At 52.4% G+C, this 19,280-nt stretch overlaps 1 protein-coding gene across 1 annotated transcript; it reads right to left on the reverse strand.

Moving 5' to 3' along the window:
* Positions 1-6,694: 6,694 nt before the first annotated feature.
* On the reverse strand, positions 6,695-18,384 carry B4GALT5 (beta-1,4-galactosyltransferase 5). The gene is made up of 8 exons (XM_083873022.1): positions 18,256-18,384; positions 15,184-15,297; positions 14,294-14,418; positions 13,450-13,566; positions 12,540-12,727; positions 12,187-12,309; positions 11,651-11,752; positions 6,695-9,820 (listed from the first exon to the last, which is right to left on the reverse strand). The coding sequence occupies exons 1-8, from the start codon at positions 18,371-18,373 to the stop codon at positions 9,673-9,675; spliced, it is 1,035 nt and encodes a 344-aa protein (XP_083729148.1). The 5' UTR covers positions 18,374-18,384; the 3' UTR covers positions 6,695-9,672.
* Positions 18,385-19,280: the final 896 nt, after the last annotated feature.

Raw genomic sequence — 19,280 nt, forward strand, 5'->3', positions numbered from 1 at the left:
CAGCAGAGTCCTCCTGCCTGCAGTGACCAGGACTGGGATTTCAGAAGGTGCCTGAGGTTTTCAGTGTCCCCTGGTCCCACCACCTGTCACACACTCAGCAGCTCTCAGTGCCTTTCCATGGCCACCCCAGCCTGGGGGCTCAGTGTCCCAGCAGCCAGGGGCTCTCTGCTCCACTTCTTCTCCTTTAACAGCAAATCCTGTTATTAATCTGTTGACATTCCCCTCTCAGAAATGGCTGTGATGCATCAACACCTTCCTGCAGCCCCATCAATTCCTGGTTTCCAAAGGTGCTTCTGAACAGTCTTGCCTGTTCTGGGATTAACAGCAGAGTGACACCAAGGTGGCAGTGCCAATGGGGTGGCACTGGGCAGCAGGGCAGCTTCAATCCCAAATGATTTGAATGGAAAAAAAAAAAAAAAAAAAAAAAAAAGGAAATTGAAAAAAGAGAAAATGAAGAGTTGCTGATAACCAAAGCAGGCAGAGAGGAGCACCAGCCCAGAACCACTGCATCATCCAGCTACACCCACACATCAGCTCTGCAGCTTGTCCTCTGCCTCAGTCCCTTCTTCCCATTCACCTTGAGCTGCTGCCGTGGCTGAGGGAAACTTTAGGAGAAACAGGAGAAGGCAGAAGAACACAGGGCCTCCATTGCCCTAAAAATAAACACCCAAAAGGACTCAGAGTTATGCAGAGGTGAGGGGCTGGAGGGAGCAGAGCCCCCATAGGGCAGCACAGAATGAGGGACAGCACCCCAAATCCACGGGGGTGATTGATGGAAGCCCCATCCTGGTTCACACCTGGCACTGAGTCCTTCAGGGGCTGTGAAACAGCAAAGCCACAGCCACTGCAGGGCGAGGCTGGGAGGAAAAACAGACCATCAGCGGTGCACTGAGGTATCAGATGGACCAGCTCGGGTATTTTTGTTCTTGGTAATAAATAAATAAATAAAATTGTGATGATTAAGTGGAAGCAAAATAGCCCTGTTATTGATACAAGTGCCTTTGCAGTACATTAAACCCAAGTAATTTAAAGACCGGAGCGTTTTTTATGAATAATTAATCCTTTTTTTTTTGGTTAGCACGATGCCACTGCAGCTGCCGAAATCTTCGGAGAGGGGGTTACTTTTTAATTAAGATGTGGTCATTACAAATGCACGTGGGTCTTTAATCATTCATGCTGGAAACGAGCTGACTTGGTCATGCATCAGAAAGAATAAAGCAGCTCTCATCTCTCTCTAGATCACACCCAGCAAACCTCAGGCAGAGGGAGATCACATCTGCCTTGTGATGGGAATGTTCTCATCATCTGTCCTGTGATGGGAGTGTGTCCATCACATCTGCCCTGTGAAGGGAGTGTGTTTCTGTCACATCTGCCTGTGATGGGAGAGTTCTCATCACATCTGCCCTGTGATGGGAGTGTGTCCATCACATCTGCCCTGTGAAGGGAGTGTTTCTATCACATCTGCCCTGTGAAGGGAGTGTTTCTATCACATCTGCCCTGTGATGGGAGTGTGTCCATCACATCTGCCCTGTGATGGGAGTGTTTCTATCACATCTGCCCTGTGATGGGAGTGTGTCCATCACATCTGCCTGTGATGGGAGAGTTCTCATCACATCTGCCTGTGATGGGACTGTGTTTCTGTCACATCTGCCCTGTGATGGGAGAGTTCTCATCACATCTGCCTGTGATTGGAGTTTCCATCACATCTGCCTGTGATGGGACTGTGTTTCTGTCACATCTGCCCTGTGATGGGAGTGTGTTTTCCTCCTGGGCAGCACAAAGTCGTCTGGGAAGATGCATTTGCTGAGGTCAAACTGAGAAGGGACTGAAGTGCTGGGGAGCCAGTGCAAAGCAGAATCGAACCTGCCCCAGCCCCAGCCCCAGCCCCAGTCCCAGGGCAGGTTCTCCCCAGCAATTAGGGCTGTTATGGAGGTGGACAAGCAGAGATGATTTCAAAGGGTTTAATTGCTTTCTTGCTCATAACGCTGCAGGCAAACTGCTCTCTCCCTCCTTTCCCGGATCCCTGGCTCAGTGGAGAGTTCCAGCTGCTTTGTGGGGTCTGGACCTGGCCCAGGCAAGGACAGTGCCTTGGGAACTTCAGCCCTGAGCAGCAGATATCGTGATATTGTGGGTATTTCTTGTGATATTGTGGGTATCTCTTGTGATATTGTGGGTATCTCTCCTGCTCTGCTGCTCTGGCTTTTCAGCCAGAACTTCCCAGAGATGTTTCCCTCTCCCCTGCAGGGAAACAGCCAAACTCCAGGTGCTGAGATAAATCCTCACTGCGGTCAGTTTGGGGCAGCTTTGCCCAGGTTGTGGAGGCACAGCCGGGACACAGAGGGATCCCCGGGCAGGGACAGGACACCCAGAGCGGCTCCAGCCCGTCCCAGCAGTGCCATCTATTGCCACACGCGGGGCACGGAAAGAGCAGAGGGAAAAGGCAAATTCCCCTCTGGAATAGGGGAGACTTCCCTGTTAACCCGCACACTGCCCCACTTTTCTTAAAAAAAAAAAAAAAAAAAAAAAAAAAAAAAATTTGAAATATCTGTGTGTGTGTGTTGGACCACGGTGATCTCAAACATGGTGATGTCTGAGAGCAGAGTTCCCCACCAGAGCCTGGGGTTTGTAGGGATCATCTCCATCGAGTCCATCTCCACATCCAGCCCCAGCAGGATGAACCATTGTCCCTGAGCCGCTGGAGAGAAGGTGTCGCCACCGCATTTCTTGCTTTCAAGTGTTTGAACCTTTGGAGCAGCTTTCTCACGCTGCTTCATGTAAACAATATTGTATTCTTAGAATTTATCTGTGTGTTTTGCATTCTTGCTCTCTGAGAGAGAACTTGACTGATGGTCACAGTGACCAATGGGGTCAGGAGGTTGTGACCTCCCAATCTGGGCCCTCTGTACAAAATGTATATAAATAGAATTGGAGTCAGATAATAAAGAGCCTTCCATGTTTGACCTGCTGCTGCCTGCTGTCCCCTGTGAGGGTCCACACCACGTCACAACCTGCTGCCCCTCTAAGGGCAGGGGTGACAGAGCGGGTCCAGGGAGTGCTCACAGCCTGTCCTGCTGCAGCCTCAGCCTGGGGGCTCTGCAGGTGTCCTGGGTTTCAGTGTAGGATGTGCACACAGTATTTATCCCATCCCCATCCCCATGAGCTGTTGGAACCAGGTGGGGCAGTGTTTTCCCAGGCCCCTCCTTTGGGCTCTTCTGCTCATGGCCCATCAATGCCTTGCCCAGGACTCACAGGGAACTCCCTCCAGGAGCTCTCTCTGTTTAATGGGCCATCAAGGAGCCACTGCACGACTCCTCATCCCATTGGGAGATGCTCCCAATGCCCAGGGGGAGGAGCCAAGCATTCCCACCTGGAGAGAATCTGGGATTTGGGACAGGACAAGCAGCCCTGAGCCACTGGATTCCCAGAGGAGCAGAGCTCCCAGACCTTTCTGTGGGATCACTGCTTCAGGAAGAGCCCCTCACCTGGACTGCTCCCCCCACCCTGCTCAGGGTGTGTTCTGACTCTGTCAGTGCTCCTTTGTGTTATTGCATTGATTTTATTTTATTTTTACCTTTTTACCTTTCTTCTTATTGAATTATATCTCTGACTTGGAGCCTCTCACTCATTTTGCTTTTCAAACCACAAGAGCAGGTTTAGCTACACCTCAATTGAAACATCCATTCTCAAGGCATCTTAAAGAAAAATAAAACAAACCCCCCCAAACCCAGCAACAAAACAGCAGCCAAGTTTCAGGAGCCTCCCCCAGCACTGCCAAGGGTTTTTTGGGCAGTTCCAGTCTCCATCCTCCTCCCAAAGCAGCACCAGGAGCTGGCACAGGCAGCTGGGGATGTGCAGCCTCACACCCTGCCCCGGCAGGCCTTGGGGATGCCACTGAACAAAGAAACATTCCTCTTCAAACATTTCAGCAGCTTGTCTCTTCCCTCACGCGTCTTGCGATCCTTTGTCGTCTCAAATTGACTCTGGTTTATATTAACTAAAGCCCTCTCTCTTGTTCAGTGTCTGGTTTGGAGAACGCTGGCAATAAGGGTGAGTTCAGGGCAGATTTTTATCCACAGACTGTGAGGAGCACTGGGGTGAGTTTCCCAGAACACAAACCCAAGTTTACCAAATAAGAACATGGAAAACTCCGAGGGCTCATTCACACCATCCACCCCACAGACGGCGGGTCCTGGGGGCAGAGGGAACCCAACCACACAAACCACAGGGAGCATTGCAGGGCTCGTGGGGATTCCAGGAGGGAAAACATGGGCTGAAATGTCTCAGGAGGGGAGAGAACATGAAAGGGCTGCGGGATCAACCCTAAAAACTCACCACAGCCCGAACTGCCCCTGCTGGGACACAGGAGATGCTTCCAGCTGCTGCCACTGGCTGGCACAGGGTTTGGGAGCAGGGATGAATGGGTTAAATCCTCAAACACCTTGGTTTTCCAAGAGACACATTGTTCCCAGCAAACTTCCCACTGTGTAAAACCCCTCCAAAGAGAGAGGCGTGGGATGTGCAGAAACACCTGTCTCCTCTTCCAAATGCCTTCCCAGGCTGTCCCAGCTTCCATCCCATCCCAGCCTCCCCCTGTGCAGCCCAACACCTGCCTTGGGGGCCTAAACAGGCAGGGAAGGAAAATAGAGGAAGCTCAGAAATATTCAAGCTTTAAAAAAAACCCCCAAAAAGCAAAAACAAAAAACCCCCCAAAAAACCACAACAAACAAAAACAAAAACAATCAATCAAACAAAAAAAACACCCAAAAAATCCACCAAAAAACAACCTCCCTCCAAAACAACAACAACAAAAAACCACTTAAAAAACTCCACCTTTTTTTTCCTTTAAAACAAAGATATGACATTGTTTAAAAGAATAAAAAAATTATCGTGTTCATAAATAATAATAGAGAAGAGTACTAAACCAAAGAGTAAAATGAGCACAAACGTGAAACGTAATTTTTGAGTTTCAGGAGAGATTTGAGCTCTGTTCAGCTCAGAACTTTGACTGGTTTTGGTCAGGGGACAAGAAAATTCCCATCAGACCCAGAGCTGCTCTGTGGAGGGGCAGGGAGGAGGGGGATCTGAGGAGGGGGATCTGAGGAGGGGGATCTGAGGAGGGGCAGGGGGAAGGGGGATCTGAGGAGGGGGATCTGAGGAGGGGCAGGGGGAAGGGGGATCTGAGGAGGGGGATCTTTACCGGGCAGGGGAATTAAACAGCTGCAGAGCAGTTCCAATGGTTTCTCTTGGCAGAAGAAACAGCTGCAAGGGCAGGGACAGCTCACCCGGGGGTGTCCCAGGGGTGTCCCAGGGGTGTCCCAGGGGTGTCCCAGGGATGTCCCAGGGGTGTCCCAGGGGTGTCCCAGGGGTGTCCCAGGGGTGTCTGGGGACACCTCGGGGCCGGGCTCCATCCCAGGCCAGGAAGGAAAAGCCTCGGGCCGCTGTCCCCGGGCTCGGGGGTACTCGGCTTTCCCTGGCCACAGGGTACCGCTGAAAAACTGGGATTTCTCCCCTTCTGGTGAGGAATGGAGCCCGTCGTTCCCTGAGCCAGGGGAAATTCCGTGTTCTCCAGGAGAGGGCGGGAGGTGCCCAGTGCCGGTGGGGACACGCGGGGGAGCTCCGCAGGGGGGGACACGGGGACCAGGGGATACAGGGACATGGGGACACGGGGACATGGGGACACTGGGGACACAGAAATACAGGGACACGGGGACAGACACGCGTGGCAGCCCCACAGCCGGGCCGGGGCTGAGGCAGTTCCTCCCGGCGCCGCCAGAGATCGCTGTGGGAGCGCGTTCAGCCCAGCCCAGCCCAGCCCAGCCCAGCCCAGCCCAGCCCAGCCCAGCCCAGCCCAGCCCAGCCCAGCCCATCCCTGCCCTGCCCTGCCCAGAACTGCCAAATGCCCGGTTCGGGTCGCACAGAACCTCCTGCAGATCTCCTCCCGCGGCTTGTTGAGATAAGGGGCTGCTGAGATAAGGGGCTCGTGGCTGCGGGGTCCGGGGCTGCCCTTCTCCATCCCCCCGGGCCGGTTTGGGGCTGAGCTCCCTCTGCCCCGCTCCAGGGTCCGGCACTCCCCACTGTCCCCGGGGTGACATCCCTGTCACTGGGGTGACATCCCTGACACTGGGGTACGGGACCAGCCAGGTCCCCAGGGTGACATCCCTGTCACTGGGTACGGGACCCGTACCCCTGCAGGACCTCAGGAATCCCCAAACAGGTCAGGAACCCCCCATCCCTTTGTGCCCGGAGCCCCAGGGCCCCCCACCCTCCTCCTGCAGCCCCGGAGGCTCCAGCCCAGCGCCGCGGGTGGGAGGAAACTTCCCAGAAAACGGAGAGCTAAAAAAAGGCAAGGCTTGGAGCAACCCAGGACTGCCAGCTATTTATTCTAGCGTGCCTGCATGCTGCAGAGCAGGAGAAGGATATTTTAAAGCTGCTGCAAGGAAGCTTTTTGTCTGTCTGTCTGCCCGTCTGCCTGGGTTTGTTGATCAAAAATTCTGTTACCACCAGTCCCCAGCCCTGCACCACCTTCAGCCCAGGGTTTTCCTCACACCCCAAAGCATCTGACCCCTCCATCAGAATCACACTGAAACAGGTGCTTGGGAAAAAGGCCTGACATCAGGAAGAGTTTGGGGAGCATCCTCATCTCACACTCAATTAACTCCTGGCCAGTCCTCATGACCCTTTACTGACTCAAACCCTCCCAGGCACTTCCCCCTCTGGGCATACAAATCTCACCTCCTACTAAAAATGAACACCCCAGCCTCCTGTAAAAGGAAAAAAAAATTAAAAAAAAAGCAAAAGCACTGCAATCTGTTCTTGGATATGTATTTTTTACTGAAAAAATCATTCATAAATTAACAAATACAAAAATGTACAAACACATGGGTAAATAAATGTAATGACACAAAGGATTGCTTTGCTGAGAAGTTGTGTGTGTGTGTGTGTTGTAAAACACTAATCTTCAGTGCAAAAACGTCCCCCCCTGGTACCTCTTAAAAACATAACAGTAAGCTCAAAAGCCATGATGATGGAAAGCTGCTTGAGAGTTTAAAGCCACTTCTGGATGGTGGTGAGGGGCCTGAAGTGCTCGGCCGCTGCTCAGACGGTGCCTCCCCCCCGAGAGAAGCAGAGCTTTACGGAGAATTAACTGTCAATAAATAGTTTTGCAAACAAAACCCACATGGCTCATTTAAGGAACATAAATCAGCACCGCGCAGGAGCTGCCCCCCAGCAGGGCTGACGTGGAAAGGGGCGAAACGAGTGGCCTTGTCGAACTTCAGCTGCCAGAATATGTACAAGTTCTCCTCAACACAGGAATTTTTACACCATAACAGCACATGCGCTTGACGGTAATGTTTTTAACAGTTACATTTACTATACAGTATTTGACATAGCTGATAAAGATTAACAGTGCACATTTTTTATTTTATTTATTTTTTTTTTCAGATAACCCACATTTAGAAAAAAAAAAAAAAAAAAAAAAAAAAGGGGAAAAAATAAACTCGACGCGGTTTAGAAGGGAGGATGGGGATGGTGCTGGGGATGGACCCTTCTGTGCCAACCTGAGCAGAGGTAACAGCTTTTGATCTACACCAGGTGCCCATGGGTGCCAGGGACATGGAAGGCTGAGGATCCCAACTAAGGCAGTTGAACACCTACTCACACACACATGCATGATTCCGGGGAGGTGAACTCGGACTGGTTGAAATACATTCCTCGTTTGAAGCACCATTAAACAAAGACAGGTTTTCTAGCAAGGTCTGAAGATGGAAGAAAAGAAGGGCACGGGGCAAGGCGGGTTCAGCACCCGGAAAAGGGTCCACGTGAATTACAGATCAAGACTCCGAAGCAAAAAGTCTTTATTGCTGTATGCGCCAGGGAAAGCAAATCCTCACCTCTGCCTATAAATAAACCAGGCTGAATCCCCTCGGGAAAGCGAGTTTTAAAGCACGTGTAAGTTCAGAGACTTTTAAAACTTTAGTTACAAACTCATCAGCGCTTTTCAAGGGCAGGCTCGCTGTCCTCTCATGCCGGCCGATAAGATCTACACAGAACTTGTGTTTCCTAAAGCTAACTTTTTTTTTCTGGATACAGGTTAGGAATGCCCTGGGCAGTCACACCCACCACAGATGCGTATGGGGATCATCCGTCCACGGAACTGAGGAAACAATGTAAACCATGACAAGTTAAGGAAACCGAAGGCAAACAATGCGATGAAAGAAGAGTTAAAGTCCTTCGGAGGTCACGTACCCGCCCTCGTTGTGTGGAAATACAAACTGAAACCAACACCCCGTGTATTTGCTTCTATGTCAGAGAGGTCCAGTGAAAGTGGTGGTGTCAGTGCTGTGCAAGGGCTGGACTGTGCCCGTGGGCCCAAAGTCCAGCCTGCCCACGGCGGCTGTGAAGAGAAGAGGGATGACATTGGATGGCTGGATGGGCTGTCAGACCAAGCTCTGGCTCCCAGTCCTCATATTTTCATGTGTCCTTCATGTCTCTGGCTGAGTTGTGACCCCTGTCCCACCTGTCCCACCATGCCAGTGCTGCCAGGGGACACTCAGGGCAGTGCCTGGCCCCGACAGCACCTCTGTGCTGCTGGATTTACTGATAAATGCAAACTGAACCAGCCTCCCAAACCGTTCCAGAGCAAGGGCAAGCGCTGCTGTCTGGGGAGGGCTCATGTGGGAACAGCGGCTCCATCCCGGCCGCGCTCATCCTGCCCTCAGTGGGACACAGAGCAACAGCCATGGGACTGTATTCCATATGGCTTTTGGATTCATTTGCACTTCATGTTGCAAAAGTGACAGAAAAGGGAGGTTTTTTTTAATAAATATTCCCATTTCCTCGCCCTCCCTGGAACAAGCCAGCCCTGCTGTTTCTGGAATGAGCGATGACCCAACTCTATTCCTCACCCACTGCACTGGGAGGTTCTGGGCGCTGTCCCACAACCATTTCTGCGTGTGCCCAGCTGGAATCACGCCAGCAGTCCCACTGGCTGAAAAAGGGAACACCTTGCACAAGTACAGCGATGCTCACACAAGCGTTGACAGAACTCAGGACTAAAATGAGTGACTGTATGTAAACCTCTCGCTTGGACTCGAGCCTTAGGAGGGAGAAAAAAAAAAATAAAAAGGGGCAAATTTACACAGCATTATTTACACTTACACTTCTTTAAGAAGCGATTCTGTTGTATAGACTTCAAGCAAGGTCATTTAAAAAAACCGCACAGACGTAGAGGAACGGCGTCAGAAGTCGTTTTGATCTCCCAGCAGGGCAGTTGCCATCCCAACTGCTCCCCACGGAGCCGGAGCCCCTCAGCTGAGCCACTTCCCAGAGGGGAAAGCACGTCCGAGGAGAGTCCAGTGCCAGAAATTGAGGGAGGAGGAATGTGGAGACGAGAGCAGCAGGTCAAACTGTTGTCCTGAAACCCAGAAAAGCAAGTGGCAGAAAAAAAAAATAAAAAAAAATAAAAAATGAAGAGACTGCTGAGCTCGCTGCCCGGGCCTCGGGCTGGATTGGTACAGCTAGGGCAAGTTGTGCGTGCACTTTCAGCCTCACTCTCCAAAATACTGTGATCCTTCATTAGACAAAGTGTTGCTTGTCCTCAATAACCCTTGGAAAAGAAAGTCTAGCGTGGTGCTTTCGTGGTGAAGGGCAGAGCAAAGTTATTTTCTCCTCTTAATATTCGGTCACCAGAGCCAGCTCCGGTGTCAGGTTAACAGTGATGTTCTTATACAAGGCGTCATATGTGACGTTTGGAAAGTAGTTCAAGTTATTGAGGCCGTCCAGGGCTTGCCTTTCTTTTGACTTCCTCAGCAAGGCGTACCTGTGCAAGAGAACAGAGGCCAGAGTCAGCTCCACCTGTCTCCCAGCACCTGCAAACTCCACCACAACACCTTTCCAAGAGCCAGGCCCAGGAGCAGCTACAAAACAATGAACTTATGAGACCTTAATAAAGGCAACCTTCACCTTTAAATCACCTGCGTTAGTAAATATCAGAAAATTCCAGAAAAACCCATCAATGGATAAGGGGCAAAATGGTCACTGCGCCACCAGTGAGCATTCAGCTGCCAAAACAACCTGTGGCACCTGCAGGTCCCATTCCTGGGGGGGCTGAGCTTGGGGGTCCTGCCCAGCCCACCATCCACACCACCCCAGAGAGACACAGCTGAGGGGTGATGTGGTCCTTGCAGCTTTTATGGAGCCAGACAGGAACAAGAGCAGAACCAAATGGCTTCAGGCTGAGGGATGGGGGCGAGGAAGCAAAACTATCAGAAGGGTGGTATGGGGAAGGAAACTGCAGCTGGTGCACAGGAACAGCCTCAGGCACGTTTAGAGGCAGCGTGAGGAAATAGAAAGAGGAGGGTTGGGAGGGGAAAATAGGCAGAAACATCTCCACAGGACAGTGACTCCCCAGCACAGTGCTGGGGGCCTGGAGGCAGCAGGGACAGTGGGAGCTGGGCTAAGACCTGGGGACAGAGAAGGGACCAGGGGAGGATTGTGCCATGAGCAGGGGAAGGTGCTGGGTGAGAACAAAGAGGGAAGTAAAGGAACCAGAGCTCAGTCCCATGCCTTTGTCAGCCTGCCACACTTCAAGGGTTTTTAACATCCTTTTTTAAACCAAAAGCAACTTCTCTTTTTCGAGAGTGAAGTAAGAGAAACATCTCTGACATTCTGTCCAACAGAGATATGAAAAGTAGGTCTAAAGATGGAAACTTGAATGGAAACACCCCCAAAAATGAGTTTCCTGCAAAAAAAAGACCAGCAGATAGCTCAGATTTCTGCAGCAGCCTAAAGCCCCCCTGCAGAGCAGAGCTTGCACTGCTTGTCCTGCAGCTGCTCAGCTTCAAGTGTTAATTCCTGAAGCTGTTTGGGAAAGATGCATTTCTCTGGTTTTCTGTTGCACGGTTTTCAGAAGAGTCAAATTCCAGTGTGGTTTTCAGGCAAAAGCAATCAGTCAGCCCTTGTGCTCTCTGAAACAGCCCTGGCTCTGGGACAAAGGGGTTGGAGCCCTCCTGGAGAGCTCCAGGGAGAATTTGTCTTCTTGAGAAAAACACTCATGCAGTTCTTGTCCTCCTTTGGTCCAGGGGACAGTCCCCACTGCTGATGGATGTCTGCAGCCTCCCGAGAGAGCAAACCCTGAGCTCAGGGGCTCTGTGCACCCAGCCCAGCCTGGGGCCAAGAAGCAGGAGCAGGAATGGAGAGGGTGTTGCAGCTGGAGTTTGTGGGTGTTGCCAGGGACACCTGATGCTTCAGCAGCCACTGCAGGGCAGCCCCTGCTCTGTGGTTCTGCAGCCTGGGCAGTGCCTCCCTCAGTGCTGAGCCGAGGCTCTTCTACAAACACGGAACCTCTCAGACACCTGGCAATAGCCACCCCTGCACACTCCTCTGGAGATGAAGGACAGGCCTTCAGCCTGCCCTGCTGACAGTCCCCTCCTCTGGACGGCAGCACAAAGCAAGGACCCCTCGCTGCAGGGATGTGGGGTACAGAATGCAGGGACAGAGGAATCCTGGCAGTGCTCTGCCTCCATCCCCCTGCAGTTAGTTTCCTTCAAGAGTTCAGGCTGTCACTGCCCTCAAACAGCTGCAGGGAGCCTCCTACATGGTACAGGACTCTTTATGAAAGGCTTTAGGAGTCTTTAAAAAATTTACTTGCCTTCCTAGGAACTGCACTTCTCCCCGATGATGGTGGGGGATTGATTTGTATTTCCCTGTGTCTCCCTCTGGTCGAGTGACCGAGTAGCCTGCGAACTGTACTCTGCATCAGAAAGGGGAGAAATAAAATAAAATAAACAGAAAAATAATCACCCGTTGTGTTTGCTGTGCTGGCAGTGCTTGCAGGGCTGCACTCAGAGCTCCCAGGGCCGTGGCTTGGCCTCCCCACCCACAGAGAGGCCACAAAAACCTCCCGCTGCAGCCTGGGCTCGGGGCACATCCCACAGCACTCAGCACCTCGGAGCCCTGCTCAGCTGTGGGGGATGCTGAGCACAGGGCCAGCAGCTCCCACCAGCCCCTCTCTGCTCCCCAGGCCCTGCCTGTGCAGGGAGCAGCCCCTGTCCCCAGGGCCAGCACAGCCAGGGTGGCTCAGCCCAGCCCAGGGCAGGCACAGCCAGCCCAGCGCCCCTGGCCGAGGTGACAACTGTCACCAGGCTCAGCTCACAGAGCCCCCCCCGGGGCCCAGGGAGCCCTTACCTGTTCCAGAGGTCATCATCCTCGCCACCCCAGCCCCAGAAGGCGTTGGGGAACCCATTGATCTTCTGGAACTGCTCGACAGTCAGGCCACTCACTCCCCCGAAGAACTCGTTGTACGGGAGCCTGAGCAAGGAGAGAAGGGTCAGGGCAGAGCCCACTGCCTCTCCCACCTGCCCTGGCAAAGCCCAAGCCCTGGGGATGCTCTCTGCCATCCCCCTCTCACGCTCCCCTTGCACAAAGCCTGAGAAAAAAAAGCAAAATTCATTCTCTCCCCTAAAAATTAATTAATTAACTCTAACACTGGCTCCTTATCTATAACCACAGCAGTTACAGGGAGGAAGAGCAGTGCTTACAGGTACATGTACTTGTCCAGCTTGGCTGCAAAGTGCCTGGGCATCTGTCCACACCCGTAGTAGTTCCTGTCGTTCTCTGGGATGTGGTCCACGTCGTGGAAGATGAGGCAGTCCCAGTCCAAGTCCTTCATTGCTTCCCGAAAGCCAACGTTGAAGAGCATGGCACGGTTGAAGGGTTGGTTTCCAGCCTGGCGGGGAGAAAGTTCCTTCTCAAGAGGAGCCCCTGCAGCTCCTGCTCTGTGTGTGTGTGTTCTCAGCCCTGCCCAAAAACTGCAGAGGGCAACCAGCTCCCACACCAGCACCAGGAAAGAAGTGATGCCTTGGAGCAGAACAACACTGAAATATTCAATTCACAGTACAGGAGCAGAAATAAAGATGCCAAATACTTAGACACTTGAAAAAAAACCCCAATTTTGATCAATGTTTTTAAGCTAGAGCCAAATATGGAGGCACATTTACTGGGTGGGTGAAGCCAAAGAGCTGAAGTGAGAGGTCCGTGGACACATCAAATGACAGTTCATGTTCTTTGTGAAATGCCTGACTCTGGTCAGGCCATTCCTGTGCCATGGGGATGCTGCTGGAGCTACTGCAGGGGTAAACAAAAGAACTGCAGCATTGTCTGAACAGCAAATACCTGATCCAAAGCTTTTTTTAAAAAATAACTCCTACAAAACAGAATTTAAAAAATGAAACAACACCACAAATCCCCGAATTTCTATTTTTCGTATAAAAAAGAAATTTTTTATTTCGTTGCCAGTAATTCCCAGGCACACCTCTTTATCTGTGCCACTTTTAGACAGAACAGGATAACTCACATTGCAACCTGAGCCCTGCAGCTGGCACAGCAGCGAGATGTGATCTGGGACAGTCCCTGGGGCGGGGCAGAGCTGTGTCCCACCTGTTCACTCACCTGTTCCACCACGTAGAAGGCGAACTGTAAACGCTGGCGCTGCAGCATGGGGATGAGGTGTCTGAAGAGGACGGGGAGGTGCTCGTATCGATTGCGGAATGGGATCAGGATGGCCACCTGATGGGCAGAGGACGTGGCTCTTAGTGAAGCAGCACTAAAAGAGGTGTCTTAGCTCTCCCATGCAGAGCAGCACTAAACCCTCCCAACTCCCAAAACATTTCATTTTTTGAGGAATTGTTGCTTTGGAAAAATTCAGTATCACCTTGAGTGCATGGGAGAGTTGCAGTGCCCCCTTGTCATCTCTGCCCAGCACTGGGGACACTAAAACAGCCCTTGAGTTCACAGTTTCTTCCCTGGGCACTGCATTCCTACACTTCAGAGCTCCTCATGTCATTGCACACCAGGGATGCTCCCATGAACATTTCCTGCTGCTCACCCAGGTCTCCTGTGCCCCTGTGCTGAGCAGGGCACGGGGCTGCCCCAATCCCCCATTCCCTCCATGCTGAGCAGGGCATGGGGCTGCCCCAATCCCCCATTCCCCCTGTGCTGAGCAGGGCATGGGGCTGTCCCCAATCCCCCATTCCCTCCATGCTGAGCAGGGCATGGGGCTGCCCCAATCCCCCAATCCCCTGTGCTGAGCAGGACATGGGGCTGCCCCGTTCCTCCATTCCCTTCATGCTGAGCAGGGCCCAGGGCTGCCCCAATCCCCCAATCCCCTGTGCTGAGCAGGGCATGGGGCTGCCCCAATTCCCCATTCCCCTGTGCTGAGCAGGGCCCAGGGCTGCCCCATTCCCCCATTCCCCCTGTGCTGAGCAGGGCCCAGGGCTGCCCCAGTCCCTGTTACCTTCCAGCGAGGCAGGCAGTCACTCGGCTTCCAGTGCCCTCCCAGCTTGATGGAAGGGTCTTTAGAGAAGAACTGGTGGATCTCCTCCATGGTGATCTCGCTCATATTTACATCAATGGGGCCCTCTGCAGAGTGGGAGAGGCAGTGGGGTGAGGAGCTGCTGTGGTCCTGGGGCAGCACTCTGCTGCAGCCCTGTCCTCCATCCCCAGCACTCAACTGCTTTTCTCCAGCACCAGCAGAAACAATTAGGAAATGCTGCTGATGTAACAGCCCAGTCTCCTCAGCCTTTGTGGCTGCAGCTCTCCATGAGAGCCCCACACCAGCCAGGGCACCCCTCTACTCCTCCCCAAGTGTTTCCAGCAGACTAAACCCCCACCTCAGCAGAGAGCATTCCCTCCCTTTGGAAACCTCTGCCCTGGAAACCCCAATTTTCCCCCTGAGCTTTGGTGGAAGCATTTCTCCCACTCTAGCTGCCCTGGAGGGGTCCAGCCCACCTCCCCCAGCAGCCCTGGCACAGCTCAGGGCTGGGACTGGCAGCTCTGCCCAGGCACGAGGGAGCCACCCCGCCGTCCCTGCCCCTGGAAAAGGGCTGGCAGAGTCTTTTCACCGGCTCCCAGCACACAATCCCTCTTTTGTTTGTGTTTGCCAAGCGATGGGCTCCTGCTTCAGCAGGGAGACATGCCTCCGACACAGCAGGGATTAATTCCTGAGGGTGGGTAAACAATGATCTCCCAGGAGGGAGCTGGGCTCTAACAGCACTCCCATTCATCCCCAGGTGCCTGGCAGGGAAAGGTGCAGTGCTGGGGAGACTGGGAATGATGCCACTGTGAGCCCTCCAGAGCCCTGGGGAGCAGGAGAGGGGCACAGGGGGGCAGCAGGATGCCACTCACTCATAGAAGGGAGCCTCTCAGGACAGGTATTGTTGGGGAAGTAGGTAAAGTCTTCAGGAAGAAACGTTGTGGCTTGCAGAAAGGTGTCGTTGTGGCTCAGATCAAGAGGATAATCTGGGGAACGAAAGAAAAAAAACAAAACAAAAAGAGAAGTTTTCACCTGAGCTATAGGTCTGTTACTTCCAGCCACTTCCCCAGGCCACTGAGAGCAGACTCCAAAGCCAGCCACAGCTGAGGATGTCCCCAAAGGCACAGCTGAGGATGTCCCCAGTGGAAGGTGCTTTGGCCTTGCAGCCCAGCTGGGTGCTCATCCCCATCCTGGGACAGGTGGCTGCAGGAGCCCAGCAGCCTTAGCACCCCAGCAAATAAACCTTTGCCTTTTCTGGCCAAAGGAGGAATTTTGAGCATTTGCCTTTAGGTATCACAAAGGAGCACGTGGCTCTGGAAAGGAAAAGGTACCAATGCCTTGTCCCTGAAGGAGCCTGGCACAGCAAGAGGGGATGTGCTCCTCCAGCAGGTCCTTTCCCGACAGCAGAGAGAGAGAGAAATCCCCAGGCAGGTCTCAGTGCCAGCTCGGGCTGCCAGTGCAGTGTCCTACACGGGGCAATCCTGCCTGGAACCCTCCCCACAGGATCAATAAAAACGATCCCATTACACACAGACTTCTCTCTGCTTTGTGAGGTGCAGGAGCAGAGGAGCCCCCCCTGTGCTCCAGCAGGGCTCAGCCCCTCTGCAGCCTCCCCACACCCCAAACCTCCAGCCTGTCACACCTGGAGGGGTTTTAAGGAGGTTTTCCACTGGAAGGAGTTATTTGCTGTGTTATAACATCATGTCAGTAACTTTGTTTATTTGCTCAAGTAAACAGTATCCAAACCATCTCAAGACTCAAGATGGGCTGTACACAGAACCTAAGGGCTTTTCAAGTGGGATAGATGGATTATTTTGGTTGCTTGATACGGTTCCAAATTTCCATAAGCGATTTTCCCCTGTAAACTCCCATCACCAGAGCACACCCACAAAACTCAGCCCAGGTCACAGCCCACAGCGGAGCTCCACTGCTCTGCTCTGCACCAAGGGCTGCCTTTTCTCGCTGGGTTTCCTCTCCCAGCCTGACTGCCCACAGCAGTGGGGACAACGCACCCCCCAGGCAGTGACACACACCCAGACCCCCAAATTCAGTCAGGGAGGGAAGGTTCTGACCCCAGGGTTAATGCAGCCCTTGTGGCCACAGCGCCAAGTGCCTTCCAGACGTCACCACCGCCCCTCCTGCGTCTGCTGTGACCTGCCTGCCAGGGAAGGTCACCCAAGGACGGTGCCCAGTGCTGGGATGTGCTAAAACTGTCCCTCCCCATGGCTGGAGCTGCTGGGGAGAGACGGGTGTCCTCACGTGCCTGTGCAGCTGGGACTGGGGTGAGCTTCAAGCAAAGCCCAATAGTGCAGCAGCAATGTTATCACTGGTGTCACTGGTGCTGTGGGCACACAGGTTTTTGGATCACTTGGAGCCCCCCAGGCCTGAGCCTCAGCAGGATGAAGGCTCTCACCACCACAAGCAGCAGCAATGGAGCATCTGACCCTCCTCCCCTCAGGGGATCAGCCACTTCCTCACCCTGTTTTACTTGATGTTTCCAGTCTTAAAAATAGCGCAGGGTGGCTGTCCTGGCAGACTTGGTGCAGCACAGGAGGTGACCCGGGGCGTTCATCTCCTGCCTAAGTCGATAATTCCCCTCCCGTGCCCATCCCCAGCCAGGGCACAGCTGAACTGGTGGTGCTCCTCAGCAGCCTGGGCAGCGAGGACAGGGCTCGTATTTGTGCTAATGAGGAAATGATCTGGCCTTGTAAAGCCCTGTCAGCCCCTGCTGCTGAGCCCTGGTGGGTGAGGAGCTGAGCTGAGCTCCCCACACCAGCCTGATGGCAATAGCACTGATGTGAGGCTGGGGGGACGTGCCAGCAGAGAGGGGACAGGCTGGGTGTCCCCAGCCCCCAGCAGGGAGGGGACAGCCTGGGTGTCCCCAGCAGGGAAGGGACAGCCTGGGTGTCCCCAGCAGGGAAGGGACAGCCTGAGTGTCCCCAGCAGGGAAGGGATGGCCTGGGGGTCCCCAGCCCCTAGCAGGGAGGGGGACAGCCTGGGGGTCCCCAGCAGGACAAGGACAGCCCCTCACACACAGCCAGGAGCAGTTCTGCACCACACTGACACCATAAGCCATAACCCCACACATCCACAGGTGTGTGGACGATGAAGGGGCTGGCAGGGGGAGCCTCGCTGCCCTCCCTGCACCCTGCCCAAAGTTCAGTATATGATTTGTGGCAGATCTCCAGCCAAGTCATCTCGGTTCACTCCTGCACGGGAAGAGTGACGCTGAGAGCACAGGCTCCTCCACGTGCCCCGGGCTCTGCGCAGGCGCTCCCCTGCCAAGGGAGTTTTTAAATATGAAACCTGATCCTCGCACTGAATTTGAAAGTGTTTACTCTCAGAGTGGTTGAAGCTACGAGTTGAATTCCTGGAAAGCAAAGAGGTTTTTCAGCTCAAATCCCATCATTTCAGACCTTTCGAGATTTTCGCCCCTTAGACAAGTTAGAAGCATTTGAACTTTTTACATATACAAATAAATAAACATAATTTTCAGATTTTGACAGCACTTACATATATAGGGCAATGTGTCTATATATATATTTATATATATTTTCTATATATAAAAATAAAATTATATATTTTTATATATTTTTATATATAATTATATCTATTTATACATTTACATATATTTTTATATTTTTATAATATATATTTATATATATTTATATTATATATAAAATAATTTTTATATTTATATAAAAAATAAATTTATATTTTATATATTTATATATAATTATATCTATTTATATAATTGTATATTTATATATTTATATTATATATATTTATATAAATTATATATATATTTATATATAAAAATAAAAACAGAAAACAATTAATCAAACCTTCCACCCTGCATCGCCCAGTACAAATTAATCCCTCCGACTTAATTTTCAACAGAAAAATGGACCCTTTAATGAAAATGCTAATTATTCAGGAGATACCTGAGTCGTTGACACTGCTGTTCCTCTTGGCATAGGCACTGCGGACCACCTGCTCGTACACCTGAGCTCCTATAGTTCGCATGTTCTCACGGATCATGATGCCTTGGGCTTGCATCATGAAGAGGTAGGTGTTCACTGCAAGGCAGGAAGAAAAAGGAATATTTTTCCATGAGCATCAGCTTTTGCAGGGAAAAGAAATCAGGGTCTTTTGGGAGCGTTCCTGAAGATTTGGGCTCCCCCATGAGAAGGATCTCGGGGCTGCCGTGGGAAGGGCAGGAATGGGGCAGTGGAGGTGCTGGTTGGCAAGGGGGATGTACCCAGCCAAACCTGGCTGTGAGACAGCACTGCAGCTTCACCAACAGCACACTTCGCTGCTTAATGAGGGAGGTTTAATTAGGAAATGTCATTACAACAGGAAACCCAGCTGTGTGCCTGGGGAAGGGCAGCCCTTCCAGGCTGCAGCACTGAGGGCTGGCATTGCCTGGCTGAGGCACCCCAAAAATCATCCCCAGCCCAGGCTCTGAGCCCCCCAGCATGTCACACCCCAGGGCAGGCAGCAGCACAAGCCCTGGGTCCCTGGGGCAGACCCCCAGCCACGTTTCTTCCCTTCTTGTCTCCTGCTGACCCTGTGCCCTGGCACAGCTCGGGCTGAGCCTGATTAGGTTTCAGTTCAAGCTGACACCCAGCTGGCAGGTCCCAAGGCAAACAGCAGCCAGCACAGCCCTGTGTCACCAGCAGCTGCCATGGGACAGCAGGACAGCCACCCACAGGGACAGCAGGACAGTCACCCTGCACAGCACAGCCCCCATCACTGTGCCAGCCACATCTCCCTCGGTGTAGTTTTAGGCTTAATAATGAAGTGGAAAATAAATAAAGCCTTGACATGAAGATACGGAGAAGGGGCAATCTAGAAGGCCTATTCTGCAGCAGTAATTAAAAAACCAGGTCAAAAGACACTCCAGGAGGGATAAAGAGGGCACCGGGCCAAGGAAACAACAGGGACCCTGCTCAGAGGAGGGCAGCAG

This window comes from Zosterops lateralis (assembly GCF_965231275.1).
Source record: "Zosterops lateralis genome assembly, chromosome: 16".
NCBI classification, from domain to species: Eukaryota; Metazoa; Chordata; class Aves; order Passeriformes; family Zosteropidae; genus Zosterops; species Zosterops lateralis.